General features: G+C 49.7%; 2 protein-coding genes across 3 annotated transcripts in view; one reads left to right on the top strand and one right to left on the bottom strand.

The window, feature by feature from the left end:
• Positions 1-695: 695 nt before the first annotated feature.
• Igfbp6 (insulin-like growth factor binding protein 6) lies at positions 696-4,876 on the bottom strand. Its single transcript, XM_005397143.2, has 4 exons — positions 4,449-4,876; positions 2,071-2,210; positions 1,824-1,943; positions 696-1,028 (listed from the first exon to the last, which is right to left on the bottom strand). Exons 1-4 carry the CDS (start codon positions 4,780-4,782, stop codon positions 909-911), a joined length of 714 nt encoding a protein of 237 aa, XP_005397200.1. The 5' UTR covers positions 4,783-4,876; the 3' UTR covers positions 696-908.
• A 10,664-nt stretch (positions 4,877-15,540) lies between these two features.
• Spryd3 (SPRY domain containing 3) overlaps positions 15,541-24,977 on the top strand; it is a 19,665-nt gene continuing 10,228 nt past the window's right edge. The window contains exons 1-6 of one of the 2 annotated variants that reach the window (XM_005397141.2): positions 15,541-15,648; positions 17,453-17,599; positions 18,750-18,825; positions 19,299-19,423; positions 19,721-19,856; positions 21,221-21,406. In XM_005397141.2, the coding sequence (XP_005397198.1) occupies positions 15,626-15,648; positions 17,453-17,599; positions 18,750-18,825; positions 19,299-19,423; positions 19,721-19,856; positions 21,221-21,406 (693 nt within the window). In that variant the 5' untranslated portion in view covers positions 15,541-15,625. The remainder of the gene's footprint in view (positions 15,649-17,452; positions 17,600-18,749; positions 18,826-19,298; positions 19,424-19,720; positions 19,857-21,220; positions 21,407-24,977) is intronic. The other variant, XM_013520874.1, reaches the window with a different exon arrangement.

The following is a 24,977-nucleotide window of genomic DNA, read 5'->3' as shown; positions in this document are numbered from 1 at the left end:
GAGCGTGGCACTCACAACACTTGAGCCTCTCCAGGGCCCCTGAACATCTGTTCTTCCCTGTACCTGCCTGGCTTAGCATGGGGGTGGAAAGGAGGCCAAACAAACACCATGGAAGGAGAGCTGGGTGTTGCTACATATGGAAGAACCAGGCTCAAACCCCCTCATGATTTCAGGCAAGGGACCCAAACTTTTTAAGCTTCCTCTGAAAAATAGGGGCAAAATCTCCCTATCTCACCAAGTTCTTGTCAGCAAAAAATAAGGTAGTCCAGGTAAAACACACTGTCTGGGGCCTGGCCCATGGGATGAGCTCAGTAAATAATACTTTCCTTCCTTTTTCACAGGAAGTAACAGACACAAGTGCTTTGAAAGTTCCTCTTTGCTGAGTTCCTGCTGGGGATTAACTATTAATCCTCCTCCTCCCTTATGGCCAAAGACCAGTGTGGGAAAGAAGGTCACAACCTCTGATGCAGGCCATGATCTCTGCCTCCCCACCTCCAACCCCCAGTGTGCGGCTGGGTGACACCCGAGGGCGCGGAGCCTGTGTCTCCACCTCTGCATTCAGAGCGCAGTAGGGGGTCCTGAAGGTTAGGAAGGGTCCATGGTTAGGAAGGGACGAATGCTCCGCATGTGCTGCCCTGAAGGGCAGAGAAATTGCGCAGGCTCCAGAACTGTGAAAGGTGGACAGAGAGACATAGACCAGAGACCCCAACACAGCTTTATTAACACTTCGAGCTGACACCAGCAATCTTTCCAACTAGATGTGTAAGGGGCCAGGAGTTAGGGGGACAATGGGACAGAGCCTGAAGGTATTCCTGAGGCCCAGAGCCCCCAAGTTACTCATCACCCAACCTGTAGCCCCAGAGAATAGCCGCATGCTCCTGTTGGTGGCCCTGCAGCCCCACCCCACTTCAGCCGCTGCTTCCGGGGCAGTGTGCGCTTCCGTTGCCTTCTGCAGAGCCTGGCAGGGGCTGGCCCATTCGATCCACACACCAGCAGGGACCTCGGCGCTGCCTCTGTGAGGAGCGACACTGCGGAGGGGGCACATAGATCAGGAGTGAGGCCAAGGCTTCCAGCAGAGGAGAAGGAAGGGGACTCTGAAGCCTGAGAGTTTCTCAGGATGGCAGCCTGTGTCCCCCTCTTCACCCACTCAGAACAGTTTTGACAGGCGTGGTGGTGCACGCCTGTAATCCCAGCACTTGGGAGGCTGAGGCAGGAGGATCGTTGGGAGTTCGAGACCAGCCTGGGCAACAAAGTGAGCTCAAGTCCAGCCTGAACTGCATAGCCAAACCCTATCTTAAAACAAAACAAAACAAAACAAAACAAAACAAAACAAAACAAAACAAAACAACAGTAGTTTTCAGTGTGGTTCTCAACAGCACCAGCACACAAGAGAATGTATCAGAAATGGCAAATTCTGCCGGGGATATAGCTCAGTGGCATAAGCACCTGCCTGGCAAGCGCAAGGTCCTGAGTTGGAGTCCCAGTACAAAAAAAAAAAATCTCTGTTCCAGAAACGCAAATTCTCAGGCTTACCCAGACCTACTAAGTCAGAAACTGCAGGTAGGGTGGCCTCAGGCACCCATGTGTTCACAGGCCCTCCATGGGATTCTGAAGCTTCAGGTTTGAGAGCCAAGAAAAGGCCACTCCTCGGGGACTTTCAGTCCTCTACTACAATGTATGGGTGGATATTCATGATGTCTGTGCGGGTTCTCACATTGGAAGATGCAGAAATGGAGGGGCAGTGTCTTTATGTATGTGACTCTGAGCACTTTTCTCCACTCCCTGGCAGGACCTTGTACTAGGGAGGAGAGCAGTCGTCTTACCTGCCGCTTCCGGTAGAAGCCTCGGTGGTCACAGTTAGGCACATAGAGGGTTTGAGACCCTCGAAAGATCTCAGTCTGGAGTTGCTGCAGCACTGAGTCTAGGTGTCTGCGGCAGGGGCCCTGGGGAGGAAGAGTTGTGGCTCAGAACCCAACGAGCCAGGGTCCCAGGACTGGCACTGGGGACCTCTCCAAGCCCCTGCGGGTCTGAGGGCGTCCCACCCTCCCCTTCCTCCAGCCCCAGATGCACCATCTCAGTGTCTTGGACAGCCCCAGCATTCGGCCTGGCCGGAGTAGTAGAGGTTCCTGGATTCTTCTGTTGGTCTCTGCGGTTCACATCCTGGGGGCGAGTGGCACTTCCATGGGGTTTATTCTCCTTCAGAGTCTCCTCTGTGGTCACAGGAGGGACAGGAGAAGAGTCCAGAAATCAGCCAAGTGCCAAAGACCAGCACCACGTAGAGGAAAGTCTTGCCCACCCCAACTCACTGAAGTGGGAACGGCAGTGAGCTTCACAGATTAGGGGAAAACAGAGGGTTTAGAACCTAACTTCCCTGTTACCTTATCCTGGTTGCAGTTTCTTTATCTGAAAAATAGTTAAATCATTTTTCCTGACAATATTCCCCAGAATAATTTTAACTTTTATAAGGGGGAAGCATTTTGCTTTCAGGTTTTTGGTTTCTTGGTGTTTTGTTTTGTTCTGAGACAGGGTCTCACTCTGTAGTTCAGGCTGTCCTTGAACTCACTACGTAGCCCAAGGTAGCCTTGAGCTCTCAGCAATCTTCCTGCCTCAGCCTCCTGAGTGTTGGGATCAGAGGTGTGTGCCACCACACCTGTTGTAAAGGGAAGCATTTTGAAAAATAAAAACGGAGGTGCCTCATTTCTTTGAGTACCTGCACTCCGTCCATGAGTGTGTCCTATATCTACCTCTAATAAATCCTTCTCATGCATCTTAAAAAGAAAAAAGAAAGAAAGAGAGAGGGAGAGAGAGAAAAGTAAAATTTGAGAACAAGTACAAAGCCCCACTTTATTATGAGGTTATTATGAGGCATTGGACTTAGTGTAAAAAAAAAAAAAAAGAACTGGCTGTTCCACCAGTGGCCGCAAGAGGATGCGCAGAGCCAGGGAGATGGGGCAGAAGAGTAACGGACGTAGGAGAAGGTCAACAGGGACCCAAGTGGAATGTGTGTCCTAGCTGTGACCCTGCTGTGACTCAGCCCACCCCTCCCAGGCCTGAGATATGGTTACTTTTGGGGCACTGCAGTGGGGACCTCTCCCTTTTGGTCTCTTGTGGCTCAGACCAGTTCAACATCAGAGGTCTCAGGGGCATCTGGATTCAGCCCTTAACCAGGATGGGCTGAAGCAGGTTGCAGAGGTTTGGGAATGAGAGGTTTTCAATGTGCAGGTTGCTCCTGGCTCTGGAGAGAGTTGGGTGGGTGGGGTGGGAAGACTGCGAAGGGGTGAGGAAATAGGTTGGGGTTAGGATAAGGCAGGGAGGGGAGCATGCGCTGCCTGGAATTTGCCAGCCCATATACCTTTATTTTTTATTTTTTTGTCTTTTTGAGACAGGGTCTCACTATGCAGTTCAGGCTGGCCTTGAGCTCACTTTGTAGCCCGGGGTGGCCTTGAACTCACGATGATCCTCCTGCCTCAGCCTCCCAAGTGCTGGGATTACAGGTGTGTACTATCATGCTTGTTTTGCTTAGGCCATAGAATTAGATATTAGCACCCCTGAAGGGACCTTCTCACTTTCAACCCAAGGGCCGTTTCCTCTGTAGCCCTGACCCTAATCCTTTCCCCCGCAAGGACCGCGCCTCACCTCACATCTCTTCCCTCATTCCCTGCATTTAGCTCCCAACCATGCTCATGTCCCAAACTGTCTTCGCCTGCTCACCCACCACCCCTTCTAAGAGGATGCCCAGAAGCGTGGATTCAGGCTCTTGGGACTGAAAGAAACTGCAAGTTAAGTTTTCATCCCTCTCAGGATAGAAATCAGGAGCTCCGGTGGGTCTGCTGTGCGGTGGTTTGCATCTCCGGCTGCCCCCCATCTTTGGGGAGCTGACTCACTTCTGTGACTCAGCCTCCCACTCTTCTTCCCTGGGGTAGGGCGGGGTGGTCCTGAGCAGGATTGAATTATAAGCCAGATTTGGCAAATTCCCTCTTTTCCACTCCTCCCTCCCAGGCCCTCCGGAGCCCATGCTGATCGCAGTTTACGATGCCCAGCATCTTCTCCCTTACACCTAAGGTTCCTGCGCTTTCAACAGCGGCATTAAGAGAAGACACTTCTCAGCATGGACGGAAATGGGGAGTCTGGGACCCCCTTTTCTTCTCCAGGTGAAGACGGTCCTGTCTCCCGCTTGGGAGGCCAGGGTGCCCCTAAACCTCTGCATTCCTCCGGCTCCAGTCCTTCCCTCTCAAAGAAAGATAAAAAGGGAACAAAAAGTTGGGAGCCCCGGACCTCTCTGCTTTATCTCCAAGTCTCCTAGCCACACCCCAGCCTTCTTCCCTACCCCCAGTGTTTGCCGCTGTTCCCTCCAGTGTGCCCCCTTCCCCAGGGCCTCTGTCTCCCCAGCCCCGCGGGGGCAGTGGCTGGGCTCTCGGGGGCGGGGCGGGGGCGGGGCGCGGACTCACCCGTGGGCGCTCGGGCCGGGCGACAGCGGCCGCGGCCCATCAGCAGCGCCCGCAAAGGCTCCTCCTGGCCCTCGGGCGGCCGGCACTGCAGTCCTGGGGCGCAGAACGGGGTGTAGACCCCGCACTGCTGCCCTTCTCTCCTCTCACAGCCCTTGGCTTCTGCACAACTCTCGGCCGGCGGCAGCCCCCCATCCTCCTCCTCCACGCAGCCCTCCTGACAGCCCGCCTGCACCCCCTGCCCACAGCCTGGGCACCGTGCCAAGGCGCCTCCTGGGCAGGCAGAGAGCAGCAGAGTTAGCAACAGCAGCGGCGGCAGCAGCCCGTCGGGGATCATGGTCAGGAGTTTTGCCCCGTCCACTCCTCCCAGAGCAGTCCTAGCGCAGCTGCTGCCTGCCGCCGCCCCTCTGCCTTAAGTAGCCTCCGGTCAGGGGCCGGGCCCTTTAAGAGCCAGGTGAAGGGGGAGGCGGGAGAGGGCTGGGGCATTCCCAAAACTGGGTGGGACCGGAGAGTCCCCCACACACCACCACCTGGGTCCTCCCCACGTTCCTCTCCCCACTCCTTTCCAGTTTCTGTTTACTTCCCGAATTGCTCTGATTTCTCTTGCTTTGTCCTGGGAATCTCGCCCGGAATTTGGGAGCTGTGCAGCTGGCCGGAGGCACGGGCGGGTGGGGCGGCGGGAGGAGAGAAAGACGCGAGCCAGAGGAAGGGGAGACCTACGGCCCAGTTAGGAGGGTGGAGGGGTGGGAAGTGCGGGGATGGGGGCCCAGAGTGAGCTGAGGTGGGTTGGGGGCGCCCTGAGGGGCCCGCGGGCCGAGGGGAGAGAGAGGAAAGATGGAGACGGGGTGTGTGTGTTGGCGGAGAAAGGGCCAAACTGGGGAGGGGACCGGAGAAAGTGACCTGAGACGGGTCTGTAGAGAAAACAGCTGTGGGGCTCGGGACTGGGGTCCGAGGGTGCAAGGGGTTGGGGGAGCCGGGGGTGAAATGGGGCCCGGGTGCCACGATGACACCTCGAATAAACCCTGGCGTGGTGGGGGTCAGCTGGGAGGCTTGGCAGAGAGGCTGGGGGCACAGAGGTGAGAGCTGTTTCGACATCTGGGGGGGGGGCAAGGGAAGCAGGGGATGGGCCAGTTGAACTCTAGGGGTGAGGTGGGCACAGTGAGAGAAGCAGGATGTTCCTCTGTGTGCTGGGTGCTCCTGGGCAGTACCAGACTGCAGACCCCACCTCACCCTCACCTTTGTCCCTCGGGCCAGCCTGGCCCTCTGTGCTCCTTTCCCAAGACTGGTCCCTCTCCTCAGTCGGCCAGTGGGGTCTCTAGATTGCTCAGCCCGTGCTCTGCCCAGGGGACTCTGAGGAGGGACTGGTCCTCGCCACCTCCCGCTTGCCTGCCCTTTCTCCGAGGCTCCCTCGGCCCTCCCGACCCACCCATCCCAGTCTCCGAGCTAGCGAGCTAGGGTGGAAGAGGGACTGTTTCCCTCAGCAGCCCAGGCCCGCCCAGCTCTGGGTTATGCAACAGCCGCCTCATTCTTTCCTAAAACAAGGGCTCTGGGCAGTGACTAAGTTTAAATTCTGGGCCCCCAAGCAAGAATGTCAGCAAGGGCTTCCTGAACTTTTAGGCAAATACAAAATAAAAAGAGCCTCCGTGCCGCGCCCCTCTCCCCGCGCCCCCTTAGTGTCTGCGTTGGGGAAGTGGTGCTTTTCGGTTGACCTGAGCCTGGACACGCAGAGGGGAGAAAGGGAGGGCAGCGGCTGCCCTCCACCAATGCTGTGACCTCCTGCTCCAAGCTCTGACCCCCAGCTGGGGAGCTTGATTCCTGACCCCAGACCCCTTTTTCTTTTTGCCCCACACTGGTTCAGCTAGCATCTTCCCCGGCTTCCAGCCTCTTGCTCCTGAATAAGATGGAAAAGCCTGTGGGAAGTTGGAAGGGGAAAGAGGTGGCTCCTTCCAGGGTCCCAGTATGCCTTTTATGTTCTCCATGGTGTGCTGCCGCAGAGAAAACCCAATACTGATACCTCTAACATCTACCACTCCACTCCCTCCTCGATCAGCATGTTCCCCCTTCTGATTGTCCCTCCCTGTTGTCTGGGAGGGGTGGGGGTTCCCAGGTAGTGCACAGCTGTGCACTGCCCTTCCCAGGCTCCCCATTCCTAGGTATAAATGACCAAGGCCATGTGCCCAGCTGTGCTGGGGGTCTAACGAGTCTCCCCGCAGACTGGGGCTCTTGAACTCTGCTTTTCTTCCCTTTGGGAGGCCTTAGCACCCAGGACAGAGATCTGAAGCACATACTGGACAGCCTGGGCTGGGGTGTGGGCCTAGTCTGTGTATGAAGTGTTTGCTGAGATGGGGCTGGGGATTTAGCTCAGCGGCACAGCACCTGCCTGGCAAGCACAAGGTCGTGAGTTTGATTCCCGGTACTAGAAAAAAAAAAAAAAAAAAAAAAAAAAAATTTGTTGAGAAGCTTCTGCTAAGGCCTGAGGAAAGACTAAACAGCATGGGCTATCTTAAATTTGTTCATAAATAAACTCAGGTAGGACTTCCTCCACCTGCTACATCTTATGTCCTGATGTCCTGATACTCTGCATCTCTCAATGCCTCCAAGTCCATGGCATCCTTAGGTGTGACTTCCTTTTGAGAACAAAGGTAGGGAGATTGGCCTGCCTGGACCATTTCAGCCCTAAACTGGAGAAGAGGGTCACAGGCCTGAGTATGGAACACATAAAAGAATGGGAAACACGTTATCCCTATTCCTCTGCAGGAAACCCAGCATGAAGCGAAATTTTGCGGTACAGTCCACAGACAGGAAGACCCAGGGAGAAAGAATAATGAGCGTGTGATGACCTGGGCCCTGAGTCTGCTGTGAGCCTGATGGGTATGATTATAACCCTAGGTGATCTCCAGCCTGTCTTTTTTTTTTTTCCCTCTGAGACAGCATCTCATTGTGCAGTCCAGGCTGGCCTAGAACTCCCAGCAATCCTCCAAAGTGCTGGGATTGCAGGTGTGAGCCATCCCACCTGGCTTCCGGCCCGTTTTCTACCATCTGTCCCCTCACACTCTCTAAACTGGTCCTGCAGAAGTGCAGATCTGATCCGTGTGACTGTTTCCTCTTCAAAGGCCTTCAGCCCTGCAGACAGTAGCCCTGGAATACACTCTCTGATTCTGCCAGCTGGTTGATCACCTCCCTGTGAAGCCTCAGGCAGTTTTTTATCTTAGGTTGAGATAAGGGGAAGTGAAGGGGAGGCAAAACTGGTTTTCATAGGCAGTTTCTTCCCTAGGTCTCTGAGCTTTCAGCTCACACGGCCTAAACCCTCCTCTCCTTCCTCTTATCACAAGCAGGAATTTGCCCTTTCCCATTGACTTGACCACCTGAGGTCTTATCTTCTGAATTCAACCACATTTCTGTTTTGTTTTTGTCTTTTTGAGACAGGGTCTCACTATGCAGTTCAGGCTGGCCTTGAACTCACTTTGTAGCCCAGGCTGGCTTCAAACTTGTAGTGATCCTCCTGCCTCAGTCTCCCAAGTGCTGGTATTACAGGCGGCATCACCATGCCCAGTTTATGTTGCTGTTTTAAAAATTTTTGTTTATCTTTTTTGTGTCTTATATTTCTAGTTAGACTGTAGATGATTTAAGAGCACATCCCCCCAACTTTATCTTTGGAGCCCCAGCTTCCAGCCCATGTAAGGAGTTTGGAACTGATACAAGTAAATATTAGCATTTTGGAGTAAGAACCAAGGCAGTCTTAGGCAAGGGGGTCGAGAGGTAGAGGAGGGCATTGTAACTCCTCCGGAGGCTTCACCATTGCTCGGGGACTCAAGCTAGCTCAGTCTGCCAAGGGGGACTTTTGGTTCCTTCCAGCCCTTCAGCATCAGACTCTCTTCTTCCTCTGTTTTTGGCAGAGTAAGAGGCCCAGGTGTGGCCAGGGCTCAACAGAAAGGGAAAACTGCCTCAGAATAAGTCAAAGAGGGCTCCCCAGAAAATAGGCTTTAGAAGAGAGTTGGGAGAAGAGATGGGGGTGCTGAAGAGAAGGGAGGGTGAAGGACAACTTGGCAGGAAGACACACTTTCTCGTAACAGAGAGGAGGCTAAAGGATAGGGAAGTGGGGTTGTGTGTGTGTGTGTGTGTGTGTGTGTGTGTGTGTGTGTACTAAGTGCCTGTGTGCTCTCCATAGATTCCCAGTATCCTGAGGATAATAGGGAAAGGAGGGCTGGGAAGTGAACGAGCATTTTTCTACACCGGGCCAAAGTCAGTTAGATGGTTGGGAATCACTGGTGAGCAAGAAGCAGCAAATGGGCATCTGGGACTTGTTTGTTTTTGTATTTAAGTGAATAAATTCATATTCAACCATTCAGTAGATTTACAGAGCACTTATTGATGTAGATGTAACTGGGAAACATGGACATAAACAGAGGGACTTGTGCTCCCAGAAAGCTTAGCACTAATGTATGCCTATCCACCACACATTTAAAAAAAATAAATTTATTTTTAACTGATGTACAAAGATACGAAAAAGTACATAATGGAGGGGCTGAGGACTTAGCTCAGCGGTACAGCGCCTGCCTGGCAAGCGTGAGGTCGTGAGTTCGATTCCCGATACCGGAAAAGAACCAAGAAAAAAAAGTACATAATGGGGTACCATGTAATGTTTTAATCCGCTGTAATGGATTGACAACTGGTGGTCAACTTGCAACACCCTGCTGAACTGAATCAGTGTGGTCCTGTGTGTGGAGGGCCCACCTGAGGATTGTTGCCAACAGCATAAAAAGGAAAAGCGAAGAGGTCCTCCAGGAGGACCTCGTTGTTGCTGAGGACAGCTGTGGTTCACTTTGGGGGAGCTCTGGTCCTTACTTTGAGCATCATCACTTCCTGGCTGTGGATGGGAAGATGGTGTGCTTTCCAATCTCCTGGAGAAGCTTGTCGCCCTGGCTTTCCTGGTATGAACTTGGCTGCTTTCATCAGAGGAGCTCCGGACCTTGCTGTCACTGAGGATGGCTGTGGTACTTTTCAGGGGAGCTCTGGTCCTTACTTTGAGTGTCACTTCCTGGCTCCAGTGCAGATCCCTCAGCCTGCTGGGACGGATCCTTTATCCTACTGGCATAGACTTTCTAGCTTCTGCCACTGAACGTTGGGCCTTCCCAGCACAGATCTGTGAAACAGACTTGCGTGAGACATTGTTGTGGGCTCTTGGTCTCCAGCTGGACTTGTAGGGGGCATTGTGATGGGCTCTAGGTCTTCAGCTGGGCTCATGCAGGACGTTGCTGTGAGATCCAGGCCCTCAGCGGGATTCTTTGGGTCTCTAGTGTGTGGACAGATTTCCTGCATTCTTTTGTATTTGACTCTTTGGGTGACTAATATAAAATAATCCTATAAATTATGTGTACTGTATTAAATTGTTTCCCTTGCAAACTCTGACTACAACAGGCGTATTGTATAATTAGGCTAAAGATATCTATCTCCTCAAGTATTTATCACTTATTTATGGCAAAACATTCAAAATCCTTTCTTTTAGCTTTTTGAGATATACACGACCCAAACTATACTCATCAACACAGACATGTCCAAAACCCAGCTGGCAGCACTGGGGATGTACTCTAGCAATGGAGTGCTTACATACCTCAGGCAAAGCCTGGGTTTGATCCCCAGCACAAGGACAATGAAAAGCAAGCATCAGACAAAATGCAATGAGGAATATTATACAAGATAATCTGTTTGTATTCTTCAAGAAAAACTGTTTCACACTGAGACTGAGGAGATTTAAGTAATTGTAATGTGGGATCCTGGATTGGATACTGTATAAGAAAAAGGACATTAGTTGAAAAATTTGTGACATTTGAAAAAGGAGTGTAAATTATTGCACTAACAGTGTTGCATGTGATAATTTAATATCATGTGCATGCATGTATGTGTGTATGTTTTCAGTAGTAGTGGGGATTCTTTTTGGAGGGGGGATGAGGAACCAAACGTAGGACCTCACATTTGCCAGGCAGGCACTGCACCTCTGAGCCCAGTACTGGGGATTGAACTCAGTGCCTTCACATTGAACTACATCCTCAGCTCATTTTTCTTTTTCTTTTTCTTTTTCTTTTTCTTTTTCTTTTTCTTTTTCTCCTTCTCCTTCTCTTTTTCTTTCTTTCTTTCTTTCTTTCTTTCTTTCTTTCTTTCTTTCTTTCTTTCTTCTTTCTCTCTTTCTCTCTTCCTCTTTCTTTCTTTCTTTTTCTGAGATGGAGTTTTGCTATGTAGTTCAGGTTGGCCTTGAACTTGCAGCAATCCTCCTGCCTCTGCTTCATTTTTACTTTTCTTTCTGAGACAGGGTCTTACTAAATCATTGCTTAGGCTGGGCCCTGCACTTGGCATCCTATCTCAGCTGTCCAGAGTGCTGAGATAACAAACATTCACCACTATGTCTGGTTCATACCCTGGCTTTAATGGTTTTTAATGATTACACTCTGGTTGCATAACCTATTGATATTAGGGGAGACTGGGTGAAGGGTATATGGAACTCCATGTACTATTTTTGCAAGTCTAAAAATGTTTCAAAGTAAAAAAAATAAAAAGGAATTATATACTTAAATGAAAACCTAAAACATACAACTTGTAGAAGAAAACAGAACAATATCTTAGTAGCATTGGGCTAAGCAAACATTCTCTCTCTCTTTTTTCTTTCTTTTTTTTTCTTCCTTCCTTCTTTTCTTTTCTTTTTTTTTTTTTTTTTGTCTTTTTTGAGACAGGGTCTCATTATGCAGTTCAGGCTGGCCTTGAGCTCACTTTGTAGCCCAGGCTGGTCTCGAACTTGCAATGATCCTCCTGCCTCAGCCTCCCAAGTGCTGGGATTACAGGTGTGTGTCACCACACCCGGCTTTGTTGTTTTTTTTGAGACAGGGTCTAGCTATGCAGTTCAGGCTGGCCTTGAGCTCACTTTGTAGCCCAGGCTGGTCTCAAACTTGCAATGATCCTCCTGTCTCAGCCTCCTGAGTGCTAGAATTACAGGCATGTGCTACCACGCCCAGCTTTTATTTTGTTGTTGTTTGTTTGTTTTTTTGTTTTTTTCCAGGACCAGGAATCGAACTCACGACCTTGCGCTTGCCAAGCTTGCTGTGCCACTGAGCTAAACTCCCAGGACCCCCCACCGGCTTCTTTTCTTTTCTTTTCATTTTCTTTTCTTTCTCTTTTTTGTTAAGGAAACCAAATATCTACCACATGACCCAGCAATTCACTCCTAAATAGGTACCCAAGAGAAAATGTCCCACTATGGTTTGCAAAAGTGCCTTTCCAAAGGCTCATGGAGTGAAGACTATCCTCAGCCTGTGATGCTGCTGGGAAATAAGGCCTTTAAAGGGTAGGGCCTCATTGGAAGTCTGGTCCTATCAGTATAGGACGGTGAAGCGATATTGAGAACATAGCCTGTCCTCTTCCTGTCTTTTGCACTGGGCTATCAGGTGAGGAGGCCTCCTCTGCTGCAGGCTCCTACCATGATGGACCATGCTACCACAGGCCCAAAGCAATGAGCACAACTGGGGATGGACTGAAACCTCCAAAACTGTGAGTTGAAATAAGCCTTTCTTCCTTTTAGGTACATTTATCTCAGGTATTTGTTACAGTAACAGAGCTGATTAACACATGTCCATGTACATGAATATTGAGTATCTTTATTTTTAATAGTTCAAACTGGAAACAACTAAATGTCCATCAGCAGATGAGTAGATAAACTGTGATATATCCAAAATGGCATGCTATTCTTCAATAAAAAGGAATAAATTATTGGTACAAGCAACAACACGGGCAAGTCCCAAGATAATTACACCAAATAAAAAAAGACACCCCCACGCAAAATAGCATTTCCTGTATGATCCCGCTTATGTAAAATTTTAGAAAATGCAAGCGAAGCAGGGTGTGGTGGTGCATGCCTATAGTCTGTAATCCCAGCACTTTGGGAGGCTAAGACAAGATCAGAAGCACAAGCCCTCAACCTGAGCAATTTTGCAACATTTAGACCCCATCTCTAAATAAAAAAGGACTGGAGATGTAGCTCAGTACCAAGGCCCTAGGTTCAATCTCCAGGAAAACACACACACACACATACAGACACACAGAGGCAAACTAAACTAGTGTTAAAAAAAAGCAGTTGTGGGATGGGAGGATGAAAGGGTGGGATTATAAGGACCATGAAGAGACTTTCAGGACTGATGTCACGGTCACTATAGTGATTGTGGCTATACTTACACGGGTATCCACATAAGAGCTATACACCTAAAGTATGTAAGGGTAAGATCCCATAAAGCTGTTTAATCAAATACATGGAAAGCCAGGCACAAATTAGCAATTAGGCCCTGAGTATGCCAATGGACAGAGAATTCACCATAATAACCAGTCCATACCTGAAAATCCAAGAGGAGGAAGTCCTGAGTAGACCATCAATGCTACTTTGGAAACACCTTCTTTTGTCTTCTCTCTCCACATGGATCCTAGCCAGTCAGCCGTTTATGAAAGAAAATGTTGTGGGATGGATGATTCTGGCAGCCACCCAGGCCAGTCCCTCTCCAGCTACCCCTTGGAAGGATGGAGCTGAGGCTTGTGGTGTGGTGAAGAATGGAGCTGAGGCTTGTGGTGTTTTCATAACTCAGGAAGAGGAGTGGAAGAAAAGCAATGAAGGACCTAGGACCCAGGGGCTGGGTTGGGCTGCGGGTGAGCTATTTAAAACTGTAATTATGGATGTGGTGGCCCACGCCTGTAATCCCTGGACTCAGGAAGCTGAGGCAGGAAGATCCACTGTGAATTTGAGGTCAGTCTGGGCTACATAGTGAGTTCAAGGTCAGCTTGAATTACATAGGAAGACCCTGTCTCCAGAAAACAAAAACAAACAAACAAAAAGGTTGTGGTACTGGGGATTGAACCCAGAACTATGGCACTGAGCCACATCCCCAGCATTTTTATTTGTTATTCTGAGACAGTTGTAATAAATTGACCAGCCTGGGCTCAAATTTGCAATTCTCCTCTCTTAGCCTCTGAGAGCGCTGGGATTACAGGTGTGTACTACTATACCTGGTTGTTTAAAAAATTCTTGTTTATGGATGAGAATAGTAAACCTTTGACCTTTCGGTCACACAGAATTGGGCTGTTCACCTAACTATACCTATTTCCACTACCCTTTTTCATTATGGAAATTGGCCATAATTTACCTTGTTATGGTGAAAGTGGAATAGGTCTGTGGGCTAAAAGAACAAAGACAGATTTACACACACATTTATTTTAATAATAAAAATACTGTAATATGTGATGAAATGCTATAGAGAAGGGAGAATCTTTTTTATATAATCATACACTTTAAGGGGCTGGGGATTTAGCTCAGCGGCAAAGCGCCTGCCTGGCAAGCACAAGGTTGTGAGTTCGGTTCCTGGTACCAGAGAAAAACCAAAAAAAAAAAAAAAAAAACATACACTTTATTTTATTATTAACTTTTGTTTTTTAGATAGGTTGTTGCCACACAGTTTGGGGTGGCCTTGGACTGGAGATGTTGTGTGCATGGATGTGTGTCAATGCTGGCTCTGGGGAGTGATTTGGGGCATTTCTGTGCCTGCCTTTTTCGGGGGATCTGTGAGGATCCTACAACTCTAGGTGCTGGTGGTGGTGTTTTATTGCTAGTTTTAATTTTTGAAACAGGCTCTTGCCCAGGGCATGACACCATCTGCCAGCTGTGTATACTGGAACTTGGTTTGCTTTCCTTCCTTCCTTCCTTTCTTCCTGCCTCTTCCGTATTTTGTTTTTCATATTGTTTTCTTTTTTCCCCCTTGAGGGCTGGGGATATAGCTCAGCAGCACAAGCGCGACTGCCTGGCAAGCGCAAGGTCCTAAGTTCGATCCCCGATACCCCCCAAAAAAAAAGCAGAACTTTTTTCCTCCTTGTTCTTTTGTGCTGAGATGCTAGGTGTGGGCAACCACAGTCCTGCTTCCCAAACCATTCTGATTTTCCTACTTTCAATTAGGGAGGTTCTTACTAACTCTCCCCAGCTTGGCCTCTCACCGAGAATCTTTTTTTTTTTTTTTTGTACCAGGAATTGAACTCAGGCCCTTGCACTTTCCAGGCAGGCACTGTGCCGCTGAACTATATCTCTGGCCCCGAGAATCTTTCTATACTGGGGGAAAAAAGATTAGGTGATGGGAGGAAGTCCAGGAAGTCCTAATCCAAGAGTCCAAACTCCCCACAATGAGTCGGACGTAGTGGCACACGCATGTAATCCCAGCACTTGGGAGGATGAGGCAGGAGGATCGCTGTGAGTTAGAGGGCAACCTGGGCTATATAGCGTGACCCTGTATCAAAACACAAAACAAAACGAACAAAACCAAACCAAATGAAAACAAAGCAAAAAAATTCTCCCCACGATGAACGCCTTGTAGTAGGTGCTCAATTTACTGTTCCTTAATGTTCTATCCCATTTCTGCTTAGTCTTACCAAACCCTTCTTCCTCAAAAGCATTAGTTTACAAGTCACTGTGGTTTTCGCAGTTTCCTGGTACTGGCATGGAATGTCCTTCCCAGAATGAAGGGCCATGAGAGGAAATGGAGCTCTGGAGAGAATAAAGCATATGTTAACTGTTAAGTGCAAGGGCTACGGAGGCCACCCTTTGGCTCCTCACGAGTAAAAGATGTTTTGTTTTGTTTTTTGTTTTGTACCGGGAAGTGAACTCAGACCTCACGCTTGCCAGGCAGGCGCTGCGCCACTGAGCTAAATCCCCAGCCCCTCAGGCATAAAAGGTGATAAAAGAACTTATCTCATAAGGGTAGCGGGACTAAAAGGACATTCCTTTAGAGATTACAGCATCTTGTCTAGCACTGAACCCATAGGAAATGCAATGCCCCGGCCCGCGCAGGAGCCGCCCCTTGACTGCCTCTGCGGAGCGAGGGGCACCCAGCTCCGCGTTCGCGCCGCCACGTCTCCTCCCCGACACTCCAGGGTCCCGGGTTTACCAAACCCGGGCCCGCACTAGGTACCCGGCTCACCCGGCCGCGCCTCACACCCTGCCTACGTCCTGCTATTGGCTTTTGCAGGTGCCCGTTGTCAGAGGTCGCTGCTGATTGGCCAGGATGGGTGGGAGGGGCGGGCCTCGAGGAACACAGGAAGGGCGGGGACCCGGATGTGTGTGGTGGCGGCGGCCGAAGAGCTTGTGAGTGGAGCTGAGAGGCCTATGGATGAGGAGGACGCGGCGGCCCCGGTAGGCGGGGATCGGGGGGCGGGGTCCCGGAGGCCTCAGGTCTCCCCGGACCCCGAGGCAGGGGTCCTGGGCGGAGGCTCCGGGCCCAGGGGCGGGGCCTTGCGCTGTGGTGTCCGGTCTTCCTCGGCCCCTGCCCTCGGCGCGCCGTAACCTGGTGCAAGGCCTGGGAGACCGGGCGTTGTCTCAGTGCCAGGTTGGGGCCACGTCGCTCCCGGGTCTGGCCGGAGTGACCAGGCCGGGCTGGGGCGGAGGCAGGGCCCGGCGCGACTGCCCTTCCCCGGCGCCGTGGCTAGGGGCTTCTGAGCCGCCAGGTGCGCCTAGGTCTCGGGCGCCAGCAGGTGCCGGGGGCTGAGGCTGGCCCGGGACCGGAAGGGGCCCCCGGCGGCTGCTCCGAAGCGGTCTCCTCCTCCAGGCCGTGTGATGGCTTGTCGGGACTGCAGAGGAGTGGCAGTGGGCACTGGGGTGGGACTCAGCGCAGCCTAGGTTCACTAAACGCCTGCTGTGTGTAAGGCGCTGTTCAGGACGCACAGAATGGGAGGACAAAAGTGCTTCGCCTTTTTTCTCTTACTTTTGGCGTCTCGGAAGAATTCATTCATGTGTTGGCTCTGTGGGGTTGTTTGCATAGCTGGACCATCCCATGTGTCTCCTTCACTGCCACCGTCTCAGTGGGTGCCATCTCATCTGAACTACTACGCAACCGGCAGCCTGAACGAGTTTTAAGAGCTGATAAAGTTTATTTTTAAAATTTTTTTATTTTTTGTCATAGTTAGGGTCTCGGTATGCAGTTCTGGCTGGCTTTGAACTCACTTTGTAGCCCAGGCTGGCCTCGAACTCGCAATGATCCTCCTGCCTCAGCCTCGCGAGTGCTGGGATTACAGGCGTGCGCCACCACGCCTGGCTGAGCTGATGAAGTTTACAATCATATTATTTCTTGCTTAAAGCCCCCGGGAGGTTTCCCAGCACACTTAGAACAAAATCTAAGCCGCGCGATGTGGCACACCCCTGTAATCCCAGCACTCGGGAGGCTGAGGCAGGAGGATCATTGGGAGTTCGAGGCCAGCCTGGGCTACAAAGTGAGCTCAAGGCCAGCCTGAACTGCATAGGGAGACCCTGTCTCAAAAAGACCAAAAAGGGGGCTGGGGATTTAGCTCAGTGGCACAGCGCCTGCCTGGCAAGTGCGAGGTTATGAGTTCGTTTCCTGGTACCAAAAAAAAAAAAAAGATCCCTCCCCCCAAAAATTAAATAAATAAAAGAACAAAATCTAAACTTACCCTAGTCTGTAGGGCCTCATTCTGGGCCCTGCCTTTTCATCTTACTCATTTGCACTCACGTTCCCTACACGCCAGATGCCCTGGCCTCTGTTTCCTACTTTACCACTCAGCTTCCTTCCACCTAATGACTTGTGCCTGGGATGCTCTTTCTTGGGCTGTCACATGCTCAGTTCCTTTTCAACACAGATGTTACCTTCCGAAAGAGACTGTCCATTCTGTCACTCTGTTTGTCACCTCACCTTGTGTTTTCTTCTGCTGGCTCACATTGTTATAGCTGTTTATTGTCTGTCTTGTTGCCCCTACCCTGCGAGAATAGAAACCCCTTAATCCTAGGAGTGCCATCCATTTTATTAGATAGCACACACAGTAGGAGCTCAGTAAATGCTGAATGAAAGGATTGAACATGGGGATTAGTGCAGTCTATCTGGGCAACTCACCTCAAGCCTAGTACCCTCTCCAAGTTCAGGGTTGAGCAGGCGAAGGTGCTTTGCTCAGGGCCCTGCGTCCTCCTCAGTCCCTTCTTCCCCTGGCAGGTTTGTTCTCATGAACAAGATGGATGACCTCAACCTGCACTACCGGTTTCTGAATTGGCGCCGTCGGATCCGGGAGATTCGAGAGGTCCGGGCTTTCCGATATCAGGAGAGGTTCAAACATATCCTTGTAGATGGAGATACTTTGAGGTGCGCTTAGGGGAATGGTTTCACATTTTCCTTTCTGCTCCAGATCTTAGAAGTGAAAGGGGGCTTTTTTCCAGAGGGAGGGGATTGTCTACACTGCACTGGAGGGAGATTGCCCTTTTGACCTTGGAGGCCCTTCTGAGTGGAGCAGTGTGTGCTTCTCTCTGCGTCTGTCACTGGGTCACTCTGTTTTGGTTTGGCAAGAAAGGGACCCAGTAGGGGTCTGTCTGGACTGGGCACTGGAAATGGCCCTGTCAGGTATAGAAGGCTGCCAGGGTATCAGGAGTTTACTAGGTTCTTGGTGAAGACTGTGGGTATGTGGGGTGTCTGAAACCCCTTCTGCCCATATCTCAGCAACTGAATTCAGTGAACAGTGGCTATTCCAAAGGTAGTGGACTGAGGCTGGAGTGTATTTCACTGATGGAGCAATTGCCTAGTATGTGCAAGGCCTTGGGTTCCATCCCTAGCACTTCCACCCCTACGCACACATGGAAGTAAATCAAATAAAACTGCGTGTGATTTCAGAGGCAGTGGTCTCCTCCTGGGGAGAATGCCTGTTCCGTAGTGCACCCTGCCCACCACCTCCAGTGTCTTCCCAACCCTTTGGTTTGTGTGTTTGTTTTCTCTCTTTTCTGTTTTGAAGTCTTTCTCTGACTCTTTCTGGGAAGTCTCTTTCACAGAAGTCACTGAAAGGGGAAGGAAGTAGTACTATGTATCCTGGAGGCAAGACAGCTGAGGAGAGGGGACTGAGTAACTGTCTTCCAGTCTGTGAAGGGCTTTGGTACAGATGACAGAGACCAGCTGTTTTCCAGCTCCTCTGAGGGCAGAGCCAAAGGCAAGGGCTGAGGCTGCAGCATGAGGGACTGAGGTTAGACAGGGTTGTGAGACCTCAAATAGGGAGGCTCTGCATTCTTTCCCCTTGAAGCGGAAAAAGCCAGGCTTGTATCAGCTTGCACAGTGTGGTGTGGATTGGACCCTGGCTGGAGGCAATGAAAGGGGGGGTGACCTTGAGTATCTTGTGTGCAGCTATCCTAAAGTGAGGCCCGATTCAGTCTCTGTAATGATCCTTGCAGGGTGGGGGTTGGGATGCCGAGGCCTTCCAACTAACCCTGGGCCGGACAGCTAATGGAATTCCCCCTCATTTTTCCTGCAGTTACCATGGAAACTCTGGTGAAGTTGGCTGCTACGTGGCTTCCCGACCCTTGACCAAGGACAGCAATTATTTTGAGGTGATCTGTGGGTGGGCAGAACAGAGGGTTAGATGAAGGGTGAGAGCATTAAGCTTCAAGGAGCTCCTTTGCTAGATTCATACCCAAGCCTTTTAATGTTCCCTCTGGACTGTCCTCTTGACTAGGAAAGGGGCAGTGTAGAATGGACCCTGACCTGCAGATAGGTGTCTTGGGTATCTTATCTCCCAGTGCCTCTACTCTTTTGCCCCTTACCTATGTGAGCTCTGTTACATATACCAGACTTTGGCCCATGTGCTTTCCTGCCCCCAACCCAAGCCTAGTGTCCACTCTGCCTCCTATTTCCAAAGCTTGGAAGTAATTTTCTTAGTAAACGTGGTAAAGTAGGCCCCTGCTCTTGCCAGTCCTTTGTCTCACTGAGCCTCAGTCACCTTTGGTCACTAACTCTGTGTCCCTACTCCCAGCAGTGTATTCCATTTTCCATCCCTGCTAACTGCTTTCTCTCTTCCTTCCAGGTGTCTATTGTGGATAGTGGTGTCCGCGGTACCATTGCTGTGGGGCTGGTCCCTCAGTACTACAGTTTGGATCACCAGCCTGGCTGGTTGCCAGACTCTGTTGCCTACCATGCTGATGATGGCAAGTGAGTGGCCCTTGTGGAACCTGACCCCTTTCCTATGGATTTGGGAATCGTAGACAGGAAGGGCTGTTTCAGCATGGCTCTTCCCATTCCTTCACCTGTCTTGGGGTGTTTCCACAGACCTTTCTGATCAGGATAGGAAGTGGCCTGGTGGCTACCCTTGCAGGTGTGCAGATTAGGGGTGAGGGTGGAGCTCATGTAGGACATCCAGAGTGATGGCAGCAGCTGGGGAGGGTACTGGGGAGCACCAGGAGGGCAGGGGGGCAGGTGTGGCCTTGTGTGTCTGCCGTTTCTCTATAGGCTGTACAATGGCCGAGCCAAGGGTCGGCAGTTCGGGTCAAAGTGCAACTCTGGCGACCGGATTGGCTGTGGCATTGAGCCTGTATCCTTCGATGTGCAGACTGCCCAGATCTTCTTCACCAAAAATGGGAAACGGGTGAGTGGGAAATCCTTGGTTGATTGAGTGGCTTGAAGCCGCAGGAGGATTGTGGGAATGACTGGGAAGAATCTGCTGGCTAGGGCTTGACCAGATGTCCATGCACTTAATCCCTGTCTCCTTCAGTTCAGTCTTAGATGCATCTGAGGTCCCCTGTGTGTAGGATAAGACATGTTCCCTGCCTGCCTAGAGGCAAGTTAGTGTAGCCAGTGGAAGATGAGTAGAAATTGTAGAGACCAGAAGTAGGTGATTTGGGGGGATATTTTGAGCAGAAAAAAGAAAAGATTACAGCATGAGTATATAAGCTAGAAGGTCTTCATGAGGGTTTTTTTGTTTTTTTTTTTGTTTTTTTTTTTGTTTTACTTTTTACTTTTATTTTAAAGAGAATTTTAAAAATAATGAAGATGATACAGAATTTCAAAACAAGATGATAGGAAATTAACAATGGTTGTTATAATGCATATTATTGTCTTCAAAGCAGTTGCTCAGATGAGCAGATATAGGTATGCAAAACTGATTAGACAGTTAAGCATTAACTGTTCCTTTCAGTAAACCAATAGAAATTAGTAGTACAATTATTTTAGCTATCTTGTGTGTGTGTATATATATATATGTGTATATATATATATATTTTTTTTTTTTTTCTCCTCTTCCTTCCTTTCTTCTTTCCCCTGTCCCAGTTCTTTCCTTTTGAGCAGTTTCTTTCCCTTTCACAGTATCTATTGTACCTCTTGGATTTTATTTACTCTTTCAGTTTCTTGCATTAGGGAGACAGTATGGTGTTTACACATGCGGGTCTGATTTATTTCACTTATGAGTGTGGTCTCTAGTTGCATCCATTTACCTATAAAAGCCTTGAGTTTATCTTTCTTTATAGCTGAATACTTGAATACTGGTGAGAATGTGTCCTTTCCAAGTTTTCCTTTTAATTTTTCTTCCCTTTCCTCTTCAAAGGGAGACTGCTAGTGGTAAAGAAAGGGGACAGGAGCAAACAAAAGATAGCTCTCTCCTCTGTCCTCTTTTGCTCAACCTGGAAAACTGCTTTCTTGGGCCTTGGCTGTAAGCTCTGCTCCCTGAGATCTGTGCCACAGCTCTTCCCTGCTTCAGCACACATGCACGCATCCTGAAAGCACTTGGCAGCAAGTCTGGGGCCTTGTGTTTGCCTTGTAGCACAGTGGATACCTTGTTCAGCCAGGAATGCTTAGCAAAGTTTTCAACTTTTTTGTGCCTGTTTTTTTTTAATCTGCCAGTGTATGTGTGATAATTATTGGTTGCATCATTTTGAAAGTACCCTTGTGAGAATTACATGAGCTGTGGAACAGTGAGCCAGGTGCCAACATCCTCCCTCCATCTCTCTGCTGCAGGTGGGCTCCACTATCATGCCCATGTCCCCAGATGGGCTTTTCCCAGCGGTCGGCATGCATTCCCTGGGCGAGGAGGTGCGACTGCACCTCAATGCTGAGTTGGGCCGCGAGGATGATAGCGTCATGATGGTGGACAGTTACGAGGACGAGTGGGGCCGGCTGCATGATGTCAGAGTCTGTGGGACTGTAAGTAAGGGGCCGTGGGTGATGGGACGGAGGTGGAGAGGATTGGAGCAAATGCTGTGGGCACATGAGCATGTCTACATTGCTTCCCATGGCAAGGATGGACAGTGTCTTGTTGGACTCTGAGAAACTGAGTTTTAGCAGCCTACCCTGAGGCTTTGAGATGTATGATAATTGGAGTCTGTGTATCTGTTTCTCTCTCTCTCATCTCTTTCTGTCTTTCTCTGACTCTCTGTCTCTCTGTGTGTCTGTCTGTCTGTCTGGATTGAAGCCTCTGTACTGAGCTACATTCCCAGCTTTTTTTATTTTTTATTTTGAGATAGGATCTCACTAAGTTACTAAATTGTCCAGGATGGATTTGAATCGGGATCCTCTTGCCTCAGCCTCCTAGAGTACTGGGATTACAGGCGGACACCACTGTGCCTGACTACATCTCTGTTCTGTTCAGTGCTGATTCCCTTTCTTTGCTTCCCTTCATTTGAGAACTCAGGTTAGCTGTTGACTCAGAATGATGGAAGCTCTCTTTTGTTCTGTTTGGGCTCCTTCAGTTTCTGGTGTGCTGTGCCACCCCCACCCTGCCTTCACGGGGCTGGGCTTGCTTTGGAAGCAGAATACCTGTATTTCTCTCAGCCTTGATCGCAGCTCAGCTGGCCTCTGTTTTCCATTTATAGTGCTGTGGCCAGGCGTGGTGGCACATGCCTGTAATCTCAGCACTTGGGAGACCAGCCTGGGCTACAAAGTGAGCTCAAGGCCCACCTGAACTGCATAACGAGACCCTGTCTCAAAAAGACAAAACAAAACAAAACAAAACAAAACATTTATAGTGCTGTGGGGCGGAAGGTTCTTGGAGCTCTTTCTTGAGTATGCTTCAATGTCAGTCTCTGCTGTCTTCCCCCTGTGTGTTACAGAAGATGAGAAGGAGACAGATGAAGAGTCAGGAAGAATACTTGAGCCTCTGAGGTTTGATTTTTCTGTCTTCTCCCCAGATGTGTTTTTTTTTTTTTTTTTTTGAGACAGAGTCTCCTTATGTAGTCCAGGCTGGCCTTGAATTCACTGTGTAACCCATGCTAGTCTTGAGCTTGCAGTGATCCTCCTGCCTCAGCTTCCTAAGTGCTGGGATTGGAGGTATGCACTACCACTCCTGGCTCTCCTTGGGTTTTAGGAGCAAATGGGCCTGGAGAGAGGGTGTTCCCTTTCTGTTCTGTGCCTTGGGCTCTGTAGGGAATGTCTGGACACCGAATTGAGTCTGGCCCTGACCTCTGGTGGGCTGCTCAGGCTCCCTACTTGGAATTGTCCCACTGCTGCCCTCTTGCTCCCAACCTGGCCTTTTTCTCCACCCTCTGGCCTTCCCACCCCAACCCAGGCTGTTTTCAAATCAGCATTTGATAGCAAAACAGAAGCAGTGGGGGGTGGGAGTGGATTAGGAGTGAGTCCTCTCCCTTGTGGAGTTCAAGGTAAATTGAGCTCAGGAAAAATGACAGAAAGTGTGCCCTCCTGCTGCTTCCGACGTGATGCGCCCATACTAGCCCTAAGGTTGCCTTGGCTGTGAGCCAGGAGGCCTCAAATACCCACTCCTTGACTGCCCTCTTGTTCTTTTCTTTTCCCATCTACCATTATTCTCACAGCATCTATGGAGTTGGACTTGGTCTGAGCCAGGGCCCTGTTCCAGCTCTCATCCCTGACCTCCCCTCAGAAGTTTTTTCCTGGCATCCTTTCCCTGCCTGGATGTGTCCCCACTCTGCTCCCGGCTCCTCCCAGACATCTTTTCTAACCGATGCAGAATCCTGGAGACATTTATAAATAGCCTTCCTTCCTCTCCACCCTTCCCCCAGTGTCCTCAGGCCACTCATTTACAGATTTTTTCTTTCTTAGACATAAATTGTTGAGTTTGGCTCACTCTTGGACCCTTACCCCAGCCTAGGACAGCTGGCGGGGGCGGGGGGAACCACTGCTCCTGAGCACTTGCTTCTGTGGGGCTGACTTGACATGAGCCTCTTGAGGGCTGTGCCCCTTCTAGGTTGCCAGCTGTCCCTCTTGCAACTGAGGTGACCTACCTGATTTCCTTCACGGCCTTGGGCCTCCCAGCACCACTTGTCCCTGGCCTGTGCCCTCCTGTCCCTTCTTACCATCCATTGTATTTCTTGCCCAGTAGTCAGAGCTGTGTCAGTTGGAGGCTCCTGGAAGAGGTCATTTGGGCCGTTCTTGTGCTGCCCTTTCCTAAAGCTGTCCTGCAGAGTTGTTTCTCCTCTTTGCCTGCTCTGTTTTTTACATCCCCCTCTTGTGTGGCAGAGGGGATGGGCCCAGGGGCCCTAGTGCTGTTGCAGCCTGTTTCTCTTGACCGGATGATGTTCTCAGCAGAGGATCCTAGTACCAAGAGGTTTGGGAGAGCCTTGGTTCTAACCTAGGAAGGATTTCTCAGTAAGAGCTTATTGGCATTTTAGTTGGGACAGTTCTTTGACGTGCAGGACATTTGGCATCCTTGGCCCGGAAACGTAAGACGCTGGTAACCCCTGCCCCATGCCCCACATTTTCAAACACCCTCTTCTTCTGCTGCTGATGAAAAGCAATCTCAGAGAAAAGTGAAGAGACTTGTTCAGATGTCAGTAGCTAGGTAGCAGCCAGAGGAGGCCCAGGTACTCCTTCTCTGACCCTTGTGAACTGATGGTCCCTGGCTTATGATAACTTGACTTACGAATTGCCAACTCAGATGCTGTGAAAGCTGTATGCATTCAGCAGAAATCAGACTTCGAATTTCGAACTTTTCCTAAGCTAGGATATGTATTACAATACTGTCCTTCAGTCTCGAGCGGGGTCAGCAAACTACAGTCCAAGGGGAACAATTAATACTCTATGTGCAGTGTTGCCATGCTGTGGTGTTTGGTACGGTAGATATAGTAAATGCATCTGTGTTTGGAGACAGGGTCTCACTTTATAGTTCAGGCTGGCCTTGAACTTACAGCAGTCCTCCTGCCTCAGCCTACTAAGCGCTAGGATTGCAAACATGCATTACCACAGCTGGCTTAATAAATGCATTTTTTACTTATCCACTTATCAGTCCAATTATTTAAATATAGAAGGACCAAAAATGCATAATCTTTTTTTTTTTTTTTTTTGTGGTACCGGGGATCAAACTCATGATCTTGCGCTTGCCAGGCAGGCGCTTATGCCACTGAGCTATATCCCTAGCCCTCAAATTGCATATTCTTTCATTAGTTTTTATAAGGTAACAGGAAATATAAAAGCAACAAATTTATCAAGTTTATTCAATACCAGAGTAGACTGGTTGAAATAACACCTGCCTAAGCGACGCTCAAGATAGTACATAAACAAATGAGCTGCCTGAGTGATGCTCAGGGTAAACTGTTAAGTGATTCATGATATTTGGAGCTTAGGGTGGGTTTGTTGGGTTGTCACCTGTGGTAAGCCAAGGGCATCTACATGTGCTTGTATCTTCTACCCATGCCTGCCTCTCAGTGGCGAGTCCATCTTCCCACTCCCTTCCTTGTGAGATGATCTGGAGTTCCTGCATTTATTTATTTATTTATTTATGTCTTTTTTTTTTTTTTTTTTTTTT

The sequence above is a fragment of the Chinchilla lanigera genome, unplaced genomic scaffold (genome assembly GCF_000276665.1).
Source record: "Chinchilla lanigera isolate Chin_1 unplaced genomic scaffold, ChiLan1.0 scaffold00057, whole genome shotgun sequence".
NCBI classification, from domain to species: Eukaryota; Metazoa; Chordata; class Mammalia; order Rodentia; family Chinchillidae; genus Chinchilla; species Chinchilla lanigera.
The sequence above is the reverse complement of the archived record's forward strand: the minus strand, read 5'-3'. Positions and strand labels throughout refer to the sequence as shown.